Below are 20,288 nucleotides of genomic sequence, written 5' to 3'. Positions count from 1 at the left end.
GTTAACTGAAAGTCACTTTCCAAAGTCCGACAAAAACGCGTTGATTTTGACTGCCTATAACTCATGAATATATTCCTCAATTATGGAAAACAGTTCCAGATTACAATTGCTTTTAACGTACTGCGAGAGCTGATGCAACATACTTCAAATGTCAGATATTGTTTGAACTAACATAAACAACAAACTATTGCTGAGTTGTGACTCGGGAGAGTACAACTTCGAAGATTTGAGTCGCAAAAAAATTGTAATTTGAGAGGAAGGTTAAAAAAATACGTCTCGGGATAAATGTGTATGAAGAGGAAAACGAAAATTCTGAATATTTTAGAAAAGACTTCCGTATTTTTAGCCTGTTATATTTGTAACAATTCAATGTTTTTTACATGTGGCGGGCATAATTCCATCGAGAAGGTTCAAAGGAAAAACTGCCATAAAGACAAATCGCGTACAGATATGTTTTTCCTATCTAAACTTGTAAAACTTGTAAAATTAATAAGCATGGTTTGTTTTTATCGAGAACATTTAAATGTGGTGTGCTTACGGAGAGTGGAAACTTATTCAAAGCGATTCGCCCGACAGGTTCCCGAATCGACATTACAAAACATGTCCGTCGCGACGAAACATGTTGAACACGGCAGAACCAAACATTATACGAACATTGACAAGAATAAAACGCTCGAAGGAAATGAATTGTAGACACCTTGCTCCTCAGTTCGAAATCAAGTCCATTCTTAGCCTGAATAATACAAGTCTGATCCGCATATACTGAATTCTGTTTCGATTTCAGACGAAAGCAGCAAGTCGTGTTTAAAATTTACGGCTGACTAGGGCGGTGACACGAACCATTCTGAACCAAGCTTTTTTATTGCGTTGTCGCCAAGTTCGCCTCAAAAGCAAGAAACCGTTCACGAGCGAGCATATTCCTGTCTTTACAAATTCAAGAAACATAGTGCATTTAATGTATGGGAGAATTTAAATAAGAAATTGTTTCGATTTGCATACATCAGCAGAGTCATGAATGAACTTCTTTGCTATGCATCTACAGCTCACTTTACCTCGCTGGTGAATTCCGTCGAAACAAATTGCGCTCAAACGAGAATGAAAAGAAAAGAAAGTACTCAATAAACGATTGAAAAGAAAAGCCCATGAAATACTGATCCTGACAATTAAAAGAACAGCGAAAAATATGCGCAAAAAACGTTGAATAACTAAAGCCTAAAAAGCAAACCAGCACAAAGCATGTTAAACTGAAAAGGTTTTAATAACTTATCTGAGGGTACAGTATGATGGCTGGAAAAGCATGCATGTTTAACATAGAAAAGTACGATAAATATATTGTTCACATTGCCAGAAAACAACTCTAAATAAAGATTTTTTAGCCCAGAATACGAGCATATAGGTTTCTTGGTGAGTAGACAAATTATACGCGTCCATCGAGAGTATTTACACATGATCCTTCGAACAAAAACCCCTAACTTGGGCCTTTTAGCAATGTTAAACACAGCACAACGTTCGTGATAAAAGAAACTGCTAGTCCTAGATACTTTTTCCCTGGAATTCCTCTAAACTTAATGCAAAATACTCTAGCTTTCAAAGTAAGTATTTACATACAATCATGCCCATAATATTAGAATACCTTTTTGCATATCCTTAGAAAGGCGGCCGACTTGAAATCGAAATTCTCTCCGAGCGCTTACGCTAGCTGAAATTAGACTATTTCACATTCAGCTTCCCTTTCGAGACGGCGTACAAAAATGTCAGAGTTAATCGACTTAACACGCCTGTCTGTAAGTTTAGTTCCTTGTTCATTCGCGCAATAGAAAAATACATTTTGGCGACTATATATTTACGAAGAGTGACAGAACACACACGAAGTCTTACTGCGGCCCTGCGATGTGCGCACCAACAATATGCGGAGAAGAGACATGACCAGACGATACGTGAGGCGAAGAAACATGAGGAGACCCGACGTGTTGATCTTCGGCTCCGCCAGTAACTGAAGCAGTCATTCGCTTTTCCTTTTGACGCCTGTTGCAGAACCACACTCGAACCACCTCCTTATCGAGTCCGAGGTTTTCAGCGAGCGTGCCGATCTCTTGCGCAGACGGTTTGGGATTTTTACAGAAGTGATTCTCCAGAGCACCCTTAACAGCCACCTCGATGGAGGTTCTCTTCTTACGTTTCCGACCCTGAGTAGCCAGCTTGTCGATGCCACTCGCAGCACCGTTGTTGTTATCCGCCTCCTCGAGCCATTTGCCTAACAGGGGCTTGAGTTTACACATATTCTTAAAACTCAGCTGCAGAGCCTCGAAACGGCAAATGGTGGTTTGACTGAAAACATTTCCGTACAGTGTACCCAGCGCTAGCCCGACATCCGCCTGAGTAAAACCAAGCTTGATTCTACGCTGTTTGAATTCTTTCGCAAATTGTTCCAAGTCATCAGACGTAGGAGTGTCGTCCTGTGTTTCTAGTTCGGGGTGAGATCCGTGCGGCGCGTCTTGGCCGTTCGGATTTTCGCGAATTGTTTGCGGCGCTTGCGGGAAAGCTCCTTGAAGTTGGACCGTTCCGTTTATCGTGCCGTACGATGGATGAGTCGTTGGAACTGCTTGCATCGCGCTGCTGATATGGATACGCGTGTGGTCAGGCGAGTGTGCCCCATGCGACGCAGTACTGGGCCAACGTGCTTGCTCTAAAGGCATTACAGGGTGGCCACCAGGTCGATGATGGACGAGCGTTGCTCCAGCAATTGTTGTTATAACAGGCGAAGCATCCTCTCTTAAGATTGGTTTAACTTCTTGTAAACTCACTGTGTTCGCTGGCCAACCAACGGCTCCAGTATGGTCTTGTACAACCCACTGGTGTGTTGCGAGGTGATTATTCCCTACTCGCTGGTCGTTCAGCGAAGCTACGCTCGCAGCCGGAGCAAGATTCTCGTACTTTACAACTGTGTGTTCATCTCGTACGTAGGCCATGGTGGTCGGATGATTTTGAATAACGCGAGTTTCACTCTGCGTGGAGGCCGAGCCGACCTGATTTGAGTAAGGGTTGGTTTGCGCTTCCATTGTAACAAGCTTGGTTTAACTTGCGTTCAGCTAAAACTCGGCTTTTTTGCCGCCAGCCTCATGAACGTGTCCAAAGATCTGTTGATATTCTGAGAGCTTATTGGACAGCGCTGTGGTGAGTGACATTCTATTATTGCTTAATTAATCATGATTCATAACCGCGCGCCCTGCCATTGGTTCACTGCGCACGGGCGATTCGGTCGTCAATAGCTACAATGCGGCGTGAAGAATATGCTAATTGTTATCTAGACGTTATTTTTCATTGGATCGCCGCTCAATCCGCTCTTTTGTTCGCCTCGAAACCTCATTACCACAATTGCAAATGAGTTGAAAGCGTTTACAAAATATAATCACGCTGGGACAATGAAATGTGCCTGCGTGTGTTCTAATATTAGAGGCTTTTGTTCCGATGTAGTTGTGGAGGGCGGGAGAGCCGGAGGGGTGTCATCAATTCGTCGACAGATTGATATCCAAAGTGCCAAAGATCTTTCAGCTTTTGTTTTTTATTCCGCTGCTGACAGCTTAATTTCAAGAGGGTTTAACAATCAAGTCGACTTTCGAGAGGCGAGGATGTCTCTTAGCCCTATGCGAAACAGGCAGCTTAGAATTCTAACACTTCCGTAACGTGTTGGCGCTATCATCACCTTAGTTTGCGGTTGGTTTTATTTAACCGTAAATGCCTTTTTCGCCTCGATCGCGTCAGAGGCCGTTTAGCGAGCGACGAGAAAGCTAATATTATCGCCAGCTGTTTTTCAGGGGCAGGAAATTCGCTGCTAAAGCCATCCCAAATTTTCGACAGCGCGCACCTTTTACTTGTGTGCGCAACGAAAAAAGGCACCTTGCTCGAGACAGCTCATGAAAAATTCACGTATTTTCGAGCACGAAGAAATATTGGCACAACGGATGAAAGAGAGCGTGCGTGGGATGGGAATGAATTTTGCGGCTTCCACGCACGCGTACTGTAAGCTTACCCCTATCGCAACCTTTATCTCACCCTCTTGAAAATGAACAAAAAATTATTCTTGTGAAATGCTATTGAGACATCACTCTGTAGTGCGGATGGATTTCAAAGATTTCCTGAGTGATAGCCATCGCCGCAAGAACCGATGTTTGCCTGATCGCATCTTTCTTGGTTATTTAGATATTTCACAGGCGGCTCTTTTCGAGTGACAAATGCTCTCAAGAGAACCAATTGCTTTTCCTTAACATCCTTGATGGATACTAAAATAGTCCAAGGGAATATCACGTTTTAATTTAAGCTTGACGTCACAACACTAGCGAAACCTACTATGCATGGCAGAGAAAAAAACAACTCCTTGAACAAGAAATATCGCCAGCGTGACTGGCGCGAGACTTAAGCATCATTGTGCACTTACACACAAGGAAAACAAAGTTATCTTTCAAATCGAAAATTGAGTGAACTCGTCTTTTGATGACAAAATTCGACAAGAGAACTGTTGGGGATCTGAGAATCGGAAATGTCTCTGAGACCACCTGTAATTAGAATTGTCCACAACTGCGCGAATGCGTCAAGTTGAGTTCCGTTCGCACGTGACAAAATTCCTTTAGCGCGCGCGTTGCCTCGCAAGAAAATTCTCCTGATTCACCGAGGTTTTGTTTACAACGATGCAAAGAAAGATTCATAATTTCAATTAAAGTGTTTATACTCGTGAAAGAAAAGTCTCTCTAAAGCCATAAATGATACCCCGAAGACAAAGAAACTTCGTTTTAAACCTTTCAAATTGTTGGCGGCACGTTGCATAAATGAATATTCCGTTGTTCACAGTTTCGACGCCTCGAAGCAATACAAAGTCAAAATTCCCTGATAGAAAAGAACAAGTTTCGTTGCACTTTCGAAGAAAAGATTGGCAAAAGTCAAGGGCGCGAAATGGAAAGTTATGTCGGACATTAAAAAGCTACAGTTACAAATGTTATCGGACAAATTAAGACTTAACTACCACAACGCCCTTGTGAAAACAAAGACGGTGAATAAACTTGCTACTGAATTTCCCTATGAATCGTTTGATTTCATGACTGCAAGCATCGCCAAGCCTACGAAAATTGCAAACAGTAAGCGAAAACACTCGGTTAAGCCTTCCTGGGACAAAATATCCTTGTCGAAACTCTAAATGCGCCCGCTTTTCGAAACAGAAGGCACAACATTCAACTAACATTTTAGCTAACAAACCAATACAAAACACGCGTACTTACTGCGCCAAATCTCGCCCAAGATTCTCGCTTTCATCGAAAGCCCTTCATTGTCTGAGTTCAAACCCTAAAGCCACACTCCAAAAGCAAAATCTCGATGGAGTTTTACCTCACCGGTAAACTTTCCCACACGCTTAAACGCCAGCACAAACAATAGCGACCCAAGCGGGTTTCACGGTCATACATAACAAGAAGGAAGCGAAATATTTTGCAATTCACATTCGAAAAGAAATTAGCATCTATACATATACATGGTTGTACGTAAATACTTGAGTAGTGTTTAAGTTTATATTTGTTCGGTCGATCAGCAGCTCACCGAATGCGACTAAACAGAGGTCGAGAACTGAGCACAAAAAAACTTGCCCGAGGAAAATATGCACAACGAAGGTACCTCCAACCAGCGACATGTTGAATTCTACAACAAGATGATTTAAGACAGAGTTTTAGGGAAACACTCAATATCGACATGTTTTGCAATTGTCTTATTAATTCGCGGCCTCAATTTATGACTTTACATTCACTTGTTAATGGCGTTCACGAGAGATATGGGGTAGTTTGTTTCGTTGCAAGATTATATGCAGGAGAACTGAAACAAAAAGGAAAACTAATTTTACTGAATGACTATTTCACTGACCTGAATAAGGAATTGAAAATTTTCAATCTGGTGCTTAACTGAAATTCTTTGGACTTAATCCGTTATGCAAGATAGAAACTTTAGCACCGTAAAACCTAAAATTGCAGTCTTTAGCGGGCAAAAATGGAAACTGATTGCAAAGACAATCTTTTATATCAAAGAATGCTCCTGCATCCGCCATTGTGACTTACGAGTTGTTTGAAAAAAAAAAGAAAAAAGAAAAGAAATGTTTCAAAATTGTTGTACCGCTATCTGGACTCACGATTAAAAAAAAAAAAATTCGAAGAGCAAATTTTTTTCTTTGGAATACTTTTATTGTGCGGATATGAAAGGGACTTACGAAAGGTTCAGCTAAGATAAAAACAAAAATCTTGTAGTTAGGAGCCCTTTTGTTTCCAAGGATATTTTCATTTATTCCATCTTATTTTCATTCTAATCGAGAGGATTTTTTTTTTTATAATATTCGGACTTCACAATCATTTTGCGCTAATTCTAGCTCATCTTAAATCTTATGGAAAATTATGCGTTTGAAATTATACCCGTTCTGTTTTAATAGTTCTCATTTTCGAAGTTTTTTTTCCTTATCATCCTTAGTAATAAAATGCATTTTTAGATAAGAACAAAAAGACAGAGCGCAGACAAATTAACTGAACTCAATTGAGGACAAACCTTGAATAGTAAGGAGAGCAGAAGTCTTTAATTTTCTAGAACAGATAGAGTCAAAAAACATTTTTTTTTAAAAATAGAATAAATACCCCGAAACTTGCTGGACACATACTGCGCGCGAGCTGTAATACTTGGAAACTTTGTTGAACCCCATCTGGAGTAAGTCGGTAAACATAAATGGGCAAAATTCATATCTATCGGATTTAATGAATTTCTATCGGCTCCAAAGCTTGTCGCAAATCACCCTGAAACTGCCGCCAATCGCTCGACTTGAGACAAGAAGACGTCAACCACGACATCCAAATTGCTGCAAATGAAATTTAATTTGCACGCGAACAGAAAAAAAATTCATTCTCAAAAGAGGCCCTCATTCGCTATCAACGGGACTTGCTCAGAATGACAATCAGTGGGAAAACACCTTCTGTTGATTTGCAAAGCGGCGAGAAAAATATTCCAGGCTTCAAGGCCTATGAAATAACATACGCGAAAGATACAACACCCTGAATTACGGACCTTTTCTTTCAGAACACGTGCAAGTGTCAATTTCGAATCGTGCGCCCGCGCCTAATAACGAAAGATCATAGATTAAGAATATTCGATTGATAGCCTCGCGCGATCATGCCAGTTCATCACCGGCACGTGTACCGTTTAAGGTTTCGATCTCGAGGGCTAAAAGCGTTCTGTCTTTTTTATCCTGAAAAAAACTAAACTGCATCCGTGACACGACAAGACTATCACTGCTTTCAGCGCGCGGTATCCATTGATTTGTCAAGATGGAAGGGGGAATGTGAGCTTCGCTGAACAGAACTTGTCACTTGCTACACAGGTGGCCACGGGTAGTTAGTTGTTTGGCAAACAAAACAAAATTGAACGACAGGGGGAACACAGGAACTACATCCAAGTGCAAACAGGAATCACTGAAAAATGTGCGTTTTATTGACAGGCCCTCGCTAAAGATGCGTAATAGATCTTTGATTGCACCCGGGTAATGTTTCGCGTTTGATGCTTCCATTTAACATACATATTTCATTACACTAATGTGGGCATTAAACAGTTTGCGGCAGCCAAAAATTAATTGAAGGCTGCATGTGTAAAGTGGAGTAAATTGTAATTCAAACTACAAACCCAATCTACATTTTCGTGCAAGCAGCCATTAAGAAAAACCATCGGCAGATACAAATTTAAACGCACTATCATTAACTTAAGCTGTATTTGCTCGCTCGCTTCTGTAAACAAAGGACGCCGAGAAAAATTAATGTTTGAGCGCTGAAATGAGTAGAAATGATCCTATGCAAATAAGGAAGCCTTTATTGTATAGAATTCCACGCCCTGATATGAAGGGAGAGCACAATGAAAAGTGAAATTTAATCCACGATTTTTACTGCTGTAACCACAAACTGAATGATATGGCATGGGTCTGTAAGGAACTTTCAGGAAACGATATCAGAGGAAAAGCGTGTTATTTACTTTATCTCGAATTATTTAGTTTTATTAGCATTAATTAGCTAACCTAAAAACCTGCTTTTTTTTAACTACAGAGACAAAATTGACGCCAAATGGAGCGTATTTCTGACGAAGGCTAGCTCAATTAAGGATCGCAGCTTTAAGGGGCATTTAGATGAGGCATGAACCACTTTTTTCGAGACTATACTACCAGCCGTTTCCAAGGAAGCATTATGTCGTAGCAAATTTGTTCTTTCGTTGTTTCCTGTCGTTCGAAATTCAGCTATGTAAGTCTTTTTCCCTTCATTAAAAAAGAATTACCTTGCTCCATTTTGATTTATCGTCAGGTAAATTCTCTGCCGGTTTTTGCGCTCGGTACTTAGGAGTATCCTTTTTACAACGCAAAAAGCTCAAGTTTTCAGGTGCATATGTTTTTCGTTCTGGAGCCGAAAATATATCAAAACACCTGTTACAAAAGACAAAACCATCCCTCAATTCTCCTTAATACCCGAATACAATTTAGGCATATCTCGTTGTTTTGCTCTAAAACTGAGAACGGCTAAGAACAGTAGCGAGATTATTGAAAGCTACGTATAGAGCAACTACAAAGCTCAAAAATACAACTAGCTTTCGAGCAGTCTTGAATCCTGTTCTGTCTCTCCAAGGGCACCCGGAGCGAAGCCGTTATTCTTGACCTTAAAAAAAGGGACGGCAAAGAGGCCTACATTACGAAGTTACTATGGGTCCCAATTTGTACACTTTAACCTTTACACCCTAACATCCAAATTCTCCATACTCTTCCCTATACATTACCTTTGGTACCGACAAGGAGAATTCGTTTAACCATCAAAGCTTCTTAGGTTGGCGATCAACATAATCTCATGATCTCAATGAATGACTCAGCGGTATTATTGTGGGGAGAAATAAGATGCTGGTCACTCTTGGGGTTTAAAGGATTAAGGAAGCCGGTTAATCTAAATTTTTCAAGATCGCCATTTGCCGGCAATCCGATTCAATCGTCTCCATCTTTAGCAAATCTGGTCCCTTCATAGTTTGCCTATTATATGTCTCTTACATGTCTTCCAATCTAACACAACCAAGATTGAGAAGTCTCTATCAAGTCGAAGGTATTTTTGGAGGAACAAACTGAATTGGAATGACATATAACTTTCACTCTTGGATTCCCGGCTTTCCGTGACAACCATCTCTATGGCAGGCGAGAGGTACTTTATACCGAGGAAACTTAATGATTAAATTTGCACGGAGACCTCACTTTCCTTTGCCTCATTCCGTTGTGGTTTTCTCCGCTTTCGCTTCTCAAGTGACAAGGTCAATTTAATAATGATTCAGAATTCGATCAAACCTCGACTAGTAAACCAAACAATAACAGTCGAAGAATTCATTGCTTTAATCACAGCGAGAACATTCTTTCCTCAATAAATTTTCTAACCGTAAACTTGAAAAATGTCATGTAGTTGTCACTCTTAACGTGTCACCTGTAATTGCTGATTGAACGAATTTTTCAGTTCTTTTGTGACTAGCTCCGTATCCATTGCATTATATTTCGTTTTCTTGCTCTGATATTTATAGCAACAACGCTCTGAGCTCGTGTGAAAACACCTTAACTTGACGTAAAGCTGAAAGTCACTACATCAATAATTCTTGTGGGTGTGTCATCAATTCCGTTTGATTATTCATAGACCGGACAAAAGAAATTTGTTTCAGCTTGAGTTAATTCACTTTTTCCGTTTTGTCACAGAACACATTTCACTTGATGCCTGCCTTGGCTTCAATGAATAACAGCTAAGACAAGCAAGGAATGTTAATTGTGGATCCACCACTGATTGCCGCAGACAAACTGCCGCCGGCATTCCTTGAGAGCCACGTTCAAGATATATTAATTCCCGGTGATCCTTAATGGATCAAAACCGAGCTCTTCCGACTATCAATCATAGGGCAAAACAGAAAGCTGTAGCACTTAATAGCCTGGCGTGTGGCCATTAATCAATGTCAAGTAATACTGAAACAGAAATGCAGAAGGAAAAAATCGTGCGCGACAAACAACAGTTCACTTGATATTTCAAAGCGTGAAGGCATAGTTTGTCAATGCTCTCTCTATAACTTTTGATCACGGAACTCTGCAGAGGACAGATGTTTCTATTTTGGTGCACTTCTATTAACGACGCACATAATTGCCTTTTAGCAAGGAGTTTCCTTTCTAATGAAAAGATTACTTGTCGTTGGGGGAAAAAAACAAGTGAAAACAGCTGCAGAATCACCTCAAAAAGGAGAACTCTTGATTTAAGGAAAGAAAAATGCGTCCTAAACCTCAACTGAGTAACCATTCACTGTTTGCATTTTTGGAAACAAGGATTCACTTTGAAACAATTGTAAACCGGTGCAATATCGGCGAGAGATGTAAAAGTTCTCGCCTAATAAACAAGTTCGTGCTGCGCGCAACGTTCGATCCTCGTTCGTGACCAGCCCGCTCAAATGCGGAACAAGTTGACGAAAGCATGTTCTTTAGTTCATTAGCATGAAACAACTGTGTATATCCCCTCTTCTTTATCTAAATGGCCTCGCGTGGCAAAAGGTTAGGAATGAAAATTTGTTAGCTTGTCCATTTGTCAAACACTTCAAATTCTCAGTCTCCTAGCGCAAAGATTTCTATCTGATATCTGCGGATCATAGTGTTAATTGCAGATAGAATCTTCGTGTTCTTCTTCATTAAGACGAGGCGGAACACTCTTATTTTTCATGAAACCACAACACGCGTCAATAATCAAGATATTTGTCTGATTTATGGGCAGACTGTTGCCGTAATTTTCCCGAAATTAGGTCGAAAATTAGCAAACTTCACGCTATGCGAGAATTAATTCCAAGGAAAAAAACGTTAGCTAATCTGTTACTCTGAATTCAAGACTTACAATGCACTCCAAACACTGACAACAGGAGTGTCTTTTATGTAATATTCTTTTAATACTCTTGCGTTTCTGAAACCCGCACCAACCCGAAATCAATAAACTTTGGGGTTGAAGACTTTATTACGCAAGGAACAAAAAGTTACAAAGAATTAGTGAGGTTTTGCAATTCATCATGGTTATTAAAACTTTACCCATCGTTTTGGAGTAAGAAAGTTGCAAATAAAACGGGACTGCCAAGCGTGAGGTTTGCGTTTCAGCGTTCGTGAAACATTACACTTAAGTTCACATGTAGAAACTATCACAACTGTTTTTTAACCCGATGAAAGCTGGACAGGCTTGAACAAACAAGAGGAAATACCTCAAACCATTTTCAATTTCACGCCTCTATTAAGGCAATTTAGCGGCCAATTATTACCTTTAAGAAGATCACTCGATGCGGTGACAGATTTGGGCTACCCAGGTTTTTAACGTCAAGTTAAGCGATGAAAGCTTCAAGTATCACTTTATCAAAGCAAACACCGTAGTTCCCTTGTTGATGCCTTGGAATGTTTGCCTTCGTTTTAAACGTAGCTCAGGTTAATCGAATGTCATCTGCAGCTGTTTATGCATTCACAGTTCGCTAATCGAGCCACGTGGAGAGAACATTTATTAGCGCGTTCAATTAAAATATCGCGTTGACGTGTGAGAGGAAGTGGGTTAAAACAGCACAGAGTCACGCGTTTTAATTCAAGAACAAACTGTAAATTCCATATCCTTTGTACCCCGGTTTTCCTGAGTAAACAGAGTATTTCTGTATGTACACAGCCACCCGAGACTGTTTCCCTAGATAAACGTTTTCTGTCGAAAGATCTTTTGCCATATGTGATTTTTCGTGGACTATTATAAATCAATGATTGACAGATAGCGAAGAAAACTCCCCATGAAGATCGATCGAACAAACATTCGAATGAAAAGACGTGCTTGTTTGATTCCCACAAATTTTATGGTAAACCGGCCACCCAAGACTGCGGGTTTTGGATTCGGGTGCATTTTGAAAGCTACGTTTGGTTTAAATTCGTTCTCAGTTTAGTGATTCTAAGAGCGTGTTGAAAAGTACGACATACTATAGAGATGTAAAAACGTTTGCTGTCACGAATACAGTACTTTCAACGCATCTTGGTCTAAAACTCTCGAGAAAGTTAAATGAAATGTGAATGCACAAAATTTTAGTTTATTCTCTCTCTTAACTTGTTCTCTTTTTTTCGCCCCATCGAGCTGTTCAAAAACCATCCAGCAAGAAAAAGTGATTCAGTAAAAAAGGAGTTTTGAACAGCTCAGAAAGGAAACAAACACTGCGTTTCGTGGTATTAATATTTCAGTTTACCGGCATTTCAAAACCAAAATGCATGGAAAATTCTGTTGCTTAAATACTTTGACCCTGCGCTAGCACCTAATTTCTCCCGATAACATCACCCATGAGTTATACAATTAGGTCTTGAGAAAAAAGGATTTGATCCCCGTCTAAAGACGCTCTCGATTGTTAAACAAATTCTCCTTGTCAGCACCTTGGGAACGCAAAGAGAACAGTATGGAGAATACGCCTACTGATGTTAGGGTGTGCATGAGGGGTTCATCGTGACCGCCATACACTGAGTTATCTTCCATTCGAAGGTCTTTCAAACCTACACAACGAATTGGGTGGTTCACCTGTGTTAAGCCCAACTTCACATTGGAAAATTATTTGTCATCTACATTAGCAAATAAACCTTAAAATTGTAAACGACGTTTTCCTGTACCTATTATACACTTTTATGACAAGTTCGTACATGGCAAGCTGTGGAATTAAATAAAAAAGGGCTGAGAAAGTTAACACAGTCGAGGTTTGTTTTGCAAACGTCCTTCCACATATTGTAAAAATGACTCCGAATTTTTGAAATAATAATAATAATAAAAAATTACAGCAGTTAACTTCTGTGCAAAAACATCACAGGTCTCATAAAATAACATGCAACAACTGTGACATACGTTATTTTAATTAGCCCTCAATCAGTTTTTGTTTAACAAGTAGAATTCAAACGTGACAAAATGATGTTAAATACAAAAGCGTATTAGGGTTGTAACTGCTCATGAATCTCATGATAAAAAAGCGAGTTAAATTAATTTGGAGACTGCAGAATAAGCACACGAGACAACTTTCCGAACAATCCCTCCAATTCCTTTAGTTTGTGAAAAATTAGTCGTTAACTCCCATGGATTTAAACATAAATTATTGATGGCTCTACCTTTGTGTTTTTACACTTCTAATTAAAGTTTTTTTGACACTCTTCAGAATTGGCATCAATTTCGAGCACAACTCTGGCTACTCAACAATTCAAAGTGATACAAACTTCAATTATTGCAGGAGGAATAGCAAGGAGGACTGTAGCCCCACCCTTCAGACAAAAATTTGGGGGTCAATTCTGCATTGCCACAAATCAACCACAAGGACAAAGTGAACACAATTAAAATAACAGAAAGTTGCACTTGCACTTGAATAATACTTAAGAAATTTCAGTAGGTATATACACTTGGCTAATAGTGTATCATAAGCATGCCCCACTTTAAAGTTCCCAACTGAATCACTTTTAAACCTTGCCAAAACTAATGAACAGTGGAGTCAGATTTTCAGCCTTGGACTTGTCTTATTTTCATGTCAGAAGTGGAAGAAACATCTCTTCGAGCTTAGTTTACCTGCAAGGGATCTTTACATCTGGTCCTCTTAAAGTATATTTTAAAATTGTTTTCATGTTAGATTTTCCACCAGTATCCAAGTTGTAAACTAAAGATTATTTGCATGTTTCTATAAAGAGCAGGGTTGTCGTTGGAAGCCATTAGCTGGCAAAAACCTGCCGGCTAATGACAATCTTGCACTTATTATTTTTTGAATTGTGACAAAACACAAAAAATAAGTATTTTTAAACTTATTCTTAAACCAATGTCTGGCTAAGAAAAGTTATTCAAATATGCTGGAACTCACTTCTTAGAGAGTTTTACATTTCAATTTTTTTTCCAAGGGGACATGTTCTGGACCCACTAAAAGGGTGTTTTGCTCTGCTGCATGCCATGCTTCAATTTAGCCCCCTACTCAGTTCAGATCATATACCAATTAAATTTGCTAATTACTTCCAAAAATGTGCATACAAATTTACTTTCTTGCATTTTTTGGTGTCTTTCACACCCATGTGAAAGAGATTATCAACACTCAAAGATAAAATTTGTTTCCATTCGCAACATGTAATATCCTGTATATATGTATAACAGAACAGGAAGTTTGATATCTAGCCTGCAGAGTAGTCATAATTTTGGCTAGGTAGCAGAAGGCTGGGAAAAGAGTGACAGTAAAAAAAGAAAAAAAAAAAAAGAAGAGGGGTGGAGTGGGAGAGCGAATATTTTGCCTTTCTTCACCCTCCACCAAATCAAACCAAATCCAAATCAAACATGGCTGCTTGAATAAACCATCACATGCTTCTTAATGCTAACTTGCCCTAATAGGATGCCTGCACTGCAGGCTATTTGATATCTAAATCCCATGAATCTAAGACTTCCAGTTGGTAAATTACAATGTAGTGGTGAGGATAGTTCCTAGATCACATATCGCAACCTACTGAATTCAATTTGTGTTACTTTATGTACCATAAGATGTGCTAAACACAGCTATCTGAAACAAACCATTAATAAAATAAATAATTTTGGTAGATATAACAGCTCCTGCCTACCTTGACATATTGTAGTTTTTCAATAAAGGCAGCCAGTGGCAGAATTAGGGCATCACTATAGAAGGTAGCATCACTAACACAAACAGAAAGGAACAATATTACGTTACAATGTTCTGTGAGGGTGGCAAAGGATTCATAATGGCATGTAATTAAGCCCAAAATCAACACAAGATGCATGAATTTTTTACCAAAAAATAAGGTAAGGTGAGATTTGAAGTTTCCCCTCTTAAATTCAGAACACACAAAATACTGTTTAAGGTACATCTAAGCGATGAGTTTTTCTAAAATTTATCCATGAAATGAGATGAAATGGGATCAGTCCCCCGCTCCCTCCTCCCATTCTGTGTGCTGGAACCCAAAAACTGTCCCAAAATGCACCGCATACATTAACCCTTTAACCCCTAAGAGTGACTAGCATCTAATTTCTCCTTACAATATCACCCCTGAATCAAACATTAAGGTCAAGAGAATAAAGGAAATGACCACCAACTTAAGAAACTCTTGATTGTTAGACAAATTCTCCATGTTAGCACCTTAGTTAATGTCCAGAGGACAGTATGGAGAATATGAATACTGATCTTAGGGTGTAAAGGGTTAAGAGAAAAAGTGTTCATAAATTCAAGAAGCTTCTATATAGGCATCTAGGAACTTTTTCATACTATTATTAACATTGCCATCTGAAGTAAAAATCAGTGAGTACACTGGATCATTTTAAAGTACATTAGATTTGTAGTTGTGTTCAAATTTTTGACTAGTATTAAGTTATATCTTATAGTATATCCCTATTTAGAGTTTACTCTTAGTGGGGGGGTCAGCTTCAAATTAGGATTAAGTTCTTCCCCTATTGGCATCCTTTTGCATTTTTTATATATCATTTAAAGGTTACTGCGAACCTTTAAGGGCCACATTTTGTGAAAAAAAAATTACACACATTCTCCAGCTGAAACATTTACCTGTAGTTTGCTGAACAAAAATCTAAAATCATGAAATGGTTGCTTTAGCTTGCCTTTAAATTCACTGCCACATTTTGTTTTGTTTGGGATTGACAGTAGTTTGACTCTGGCCACTTAAGTTTCACTGTTGGTTCCCCAACTTCTCTGCTCTTTCCCTGGTAAGCGCCCCATTTTTTTAGCACTATTCCACTCCCTTTATCCTTTCCATTGGACATCACTTTCCCCTTATTTATGAATTGCAATTTGACTGCAGAATAATAGATCTCCTGCAAATTTCTTAGCAACAATTTTGTTTGGAGCCTTTGGGGATCTGAAATTTGTGTTTCATTGGTCAGCACCATGACACCCTCACAACTGCTTTATTGAGTTGTGATAAGCTTTTAAAACTTTTTGACATGCAAAATCAGGGTTTATTTCAGCATATATTCCCTTAAATTCCGTACCACTTGATAGAAGTATGTAGATTTTACATAATTTTTACGAAACTTGGCTAAAATGTTAACTGGCTGTTAACACGCCAAGGCATGTGGGGCTTTTTCAATATTGCAAATATTTGTGTCGAGTTCAAAGTAAAGTTTGTCGGCAACCAAAAAAGCCTCTCACACTTTTTCATTCCATCTAATTGGCACTGTACAGTTTATCTGACCCTGCCTACAAACAAGGTTATTCAAGTTGTCAAACGTCATCATTTTTCATGAAGCCAAATCTTTACAATATTAATTTCTTCCGATTCTACATTAGTGACTTTACAAGGTCTGCGTAAGAACGAGTACGTGGAGACACCCCTGAAAGCTTACAGTAACCCTAATATAAATATAATCAATAAACGGGGTAAGTTTCTGCAGAACCCTGACGAAGGGCTAACACTCGAATACGGCAGCTTTGAAACTCTTAACGGTGGCCAATTTACGTTATCAACTCAGTTGATAATACCAAATTACTTATAAATAAAGTTGTTATAATCATGAATAAATTGATTAATTAATTAATTTTTACGAATTTACGATTATCGGCTGAGCTGCCATTTCTCATTTGTAGGATCAACTTCTTCTTCATAAAATTAGATAAATAAATTGAAATAAAGGCTGAATACTTACCTACAAATTTCCATAAATCTTCATTTCAGCCGCCATTTTGTTTTCTCCGCTGACTTTAATGTATCGTAGGACGATTCAAATCGCAAAGAATCCTGGGAAGTGGTCTCTTTCCTTCTCATCGCCATCATGGTTTGTATCGTGAATTTGACGTGAAATCTTCTATCCAATTCAATCGTTGTCAATCATGTCATAATTTTTGGAATAAAGTATCTGGAAGGGGAAGAACAATCCTTAAACTATTGTACTGGTGTATTATTTTTCCAGGCTCGGGGTCCAAAGAAGCATTTAAAGCGCTTAAATGCACCGCATCATTGGATGCTTGATAAATTGTCTGGTAAATTTGTAAGTATGGCTTTTGAAATACCTTCATATTGGATCATACTTATATAGAAGTCTTGAAGAAGATAGGTTTTTATCTAAGGCTGTCCAAAATTAAGATAGAGAACAAATGTCAGAGCAACAAGTTGATATATATTTCGATAAGATAAGTCCTTCCATCTAACTGTTCTTCTTCTTGTTGTGAGAGAAGATCAAAACATTAGATCTCGGAATGGAATCGTTATGAGTATTATTTAAACGTTCAGAGTGAATTTGAATAGTACATTGTGTTGCTCGTGTCGCTTCCCTTATCTTTTCGCACACTTTTTTCTTCCACTGGGAGAATACTTAGTTTGCAAGCAAAGCACAGAAACAACCATCAGAATTGTTCATTTTTGTGCTTGTGCTTATAGTATTAATTAATTGAGATAACCAGTGGGCAGTTAGTTCTCTTACTTTGTAAAGCTTTAAAAAATTATTGCAAAACGTGTTTGTTTTTGTTTGAATTTATAGTTGTGTTATTACTATTCTCAAGAAAGATAATGCAGTCATTATTATTATTTTGTTTTTTTGTAGGCACCACGTCCATCCACTGGTCCCCATAAATTGCGTGAATGTTTGCCATTGATTGTTTTTCTGAGGAATCGCCTCAAGTATGCCCTCACATATGATGAGGTGAAAAAAATCCTTAAGCAGAGGTTGATCAAGGTTGATGGGAAAGTCAGGACTGATGTCACCTACCCAGCTGGCTTTATGGGTAAGATGTCTTTGTTTATTGTGTTAGCTGAGGTTTAACCCTTTAATCCTTAGGAGTGACGAGCATCTAATTTCTCCTCCCAATATCATCCTTAAATCAAACATTAAGGTCACAAACATAAAGGAAATGATCAGGAACTAAAGAAGCTCTTGACTGTTAATCAAATTCTCCTGAGCAGAACTTTAGAAAATGTATAGAGAACAGTATGGACAATATACATCCTAATGTTGAGGTGTGGTTCAATTCCAATGTTTATTTTCTGAGACTCCTCTCTATATATATATATTTACAAGAGAAAAAATTTGCAATAAGCCTTTTACCCATTACCTCAGAAATGTTTTCATTTTGGGGAGAAATGGAAAACTTAAATTTGAGGAAGTTATGAGGGTTGAAATTTGTTCTCTTCATTTCTTCTTTACATGATTGTAAATATTGCCATTTTTTTGGTCAGGATAACTCTCTTGTGATCTTGCCAAGATTATCAGCTGAATAATGAGAATACTGCCCCCCCCCCCCTTGCTTTTAAACAAACATTTCCTAGTATATAGTTTTTTTGTGTCTGTTGTCTACACTAGCAATTAAGGATCTACCTTAAGTCCAGGTAAAATTACCTCTTTCCTCCAGTGCTATTATTATAAGGTACTGAATAGTTTTTAAGCTATGCTTGCTGTCATAGAGTGAGTAAATATCCACTATGGCTGAATTAAGGATATAAAATCAGTTGATCAGCCAATGCTAAATTTCATTTTGGCAATTAGTGTACTGTTATGATTTTCATGTTGAAGAGTAACTCCCAAAGTAATAAATGCCTTATACTCTTTTCCCTGGACAATCTAGATGTTATCTCCATCGAAAAGACTGGTGAGAATTTCCGCCTGTTGTACGATGTGAAAGGTCGCTTCACTGTTCACCGCATTACTGGTGAGGAAGCCAAGGTGAGTTGCACAATAACATATGCCTATCCAAGGATTTTTAATAACCTCCTTTGAATAAGAAATACTCCATTTTATAAATAGCACGAGAAACAAGCTGTCATAAAATACAAGCTTTAGATTTGGCAAGATTTTTTCTTTAAAAAACAAAGGGAACTTTAATTGTAGTTTGGCTTGAGTTGTTCTTTGATCATTTGTATTTATGCCAACCACCATGAACTCTTCCTAAAAATAGAGCCTTTAGCAGGGAGTTGTTTGTGTACACCTGAACTGTTGCTGCTTACTCTGATAGACATGAGTGAAAAAAAATTATCATTTGATATTTGCTCAAGGGAGATAAAAGAAGTGCAGGACTTGACCATCAACTCTGCATATTGACAGGTTTCATTTTATATCTTTGAACTTATCCACTTGTCTATCCAGACACAAAGTGACACAAATTTACACATGATTGTGTTTCAATGCTACACATGTCCAAAGCAGTCAGTTATGGTGAGTAACATATGACTTTGGGCTTGCTCCTTTTAAGATTTACTTGTTTGACTTTGCAGTACAAGCTTGGTCAAGTGCGACGCGTGGCCACTGGCGCTAAGGGTGTTCCCTACCTTGTAACCCATGATGGTCGTACCATCCGTTATCCTGATCCTCTTATCTCTCTGCATGACACTGTGGTAATTGAAATCAAGAGTGGTAAGATCATTGACTTTATCAAGTTTGACACTGGAAATCTCGCTATGGTTGTTGGAGGACGCAACATGGGCCGAGTTGGAATTGTTACTCATCGTGAGAGACATGCAGGTAGGAAATTGATAGTTTGGGCAACTGAAACTAGAAGAACAATTCTTTTTTCTGTCCTATCTTCTGTAAACAGGGCTGCATAATGTGCATGTTATGCTAGAGATCTTAGGCCTAGCTCAGAGAATTTTCTCTTTAAAATAGGATGGAGTATCTTATGTTAGATCATTTGGAACTTTCACAAGGAGTTTTCAAATGAGTGGTTGATTGAACTTTAAAGATCCAAACAGATATACATGCAAAAAGTCTTTTCATTACTGGGTTAGGATTCATCAAGAAAATATTTTGTTTCATTTAAAATGCAATTAAGTGTAATTAAAAGGACTTGAATTCAAACAGACTCCAAGGTTTATAGGTCCTCTCAGGTCCATTCCTGGCCAGACCGCCTTCAAAACCATAGACAATCAAGAAATGAAAAACAGTCTGAGAAAGTGCTTTAAGTTTAGTAGCGCAAGATATTAGCTTCTGAAAAAGCTTTCAAACTGATGTCATTCAACCAATAGCTTAGTAAGTGTACATCATTTCCAGGTTCATTTGACATTGTCCACGTGAAAGACAACACTGGCCATCAGTTTGCCACGCGTATCAGTAACATCTTCATCATTGGCAAGACCAACAAGCCACATGTGTCCCTGCCCAAGGGCAAGGGTGTCAGGCTTACTATTGCTGAGGAGCGAGACAGAAGACTGCAGGAGAAGGCCAAAATGAGCTCCATGTAAATTGTTACAGAAGGACCACAAATAAAAGTTCTACCATTACAACATCTTA

General features: G+C 38.6%; 2 protein-coding genes and 1 long non-coding RNA gene across 4 annotated transcripts in view; 1 reads left to right on the top strand and 2 right to left on the bottom strand.

The window, feature by feature from the left end:
• LOC113668688 (uncharacterized) overlaps window positions 1-16,790 on the bottom strand; it is a 26,359-nt gene extending 9,569 nt beyond the window's left edge. The window contains exons 1-2 of one of the 2 annotated variants that reach the window (XR_016188972.1): window positions 16,719-16,790; window positions 14,669-14,741 (exon numbers count right to left, since the gene is read on the bottom strand). This is a non-coding gene — a long non-coding RNA (uncharacterized LOC113668688). Of the gene's footprint in view, window positions 1-5,270; window positions 5,505-14,668; window positions 14,742-16,718 lie in introns of those variants that run through there. The other variant, XR_003446022.2, reaches the window with a different exon arrangement.
• Window positions 1,240-5,154, bottom strand: LOC113668687 (POU domain, class 3, transcription factor 4). Its single transcript, XM_027184639.2, has one exon. The coding sequence runs from the start codon at window positions 3,057-3,059 to the stop codon at window positions 1,875-1,877; it is 1,185 nt and encodes a 394-aa protein (XP_027040440.1). The 5' UTR covers window positions 3,060-5,154; the 3' UTR covers window positions 1,240-1,874.
• LOC113668664 (small ribosomal subunit protein eS4) lies at window positions 16,753-20,288 on the top strand. Its single transcript, XM_089213976.1, has 6 exons — window positions 16,753-16,847; window positions 16,983-17,060; window positions 17,613-17,793; window positions 18,631-18,728; window positions 19,277-19,523; window positions 20,049-20,288. The coding sequence occupies exons 1-6, from the start codon at window positions 16,845-16,847 to the stop codon at window positions 20,237-20,239; spliced, it is 798 nt and encodes a 265-aa protein (XP_089070102.1). The 5' UTR covers window positions 16,753-16,844; the 3' UTR covers window positions 20,240-20,288.

This window comes from Pocillopora damicornis, chromosome 8 (genome assembly GCF_964200805.1).
Source record: "Pocillopora damicornis chromosome 8, jaPocDami1.2, whole genome shotgun sequence".
In the NCBI taxonomy this organism is placed as follows: domain Eukaryota; kingdom Metazoa; phylum Cnidaria; class Anthozoa; order Scleractinia; family Pocilloporidae; genus Pocillopora; species Pocillopora damicornis.
Note: the sequence above shows the minus strand (reverse complement) of the source record. Positions and strands in the feature narration are given on the sequence as shown.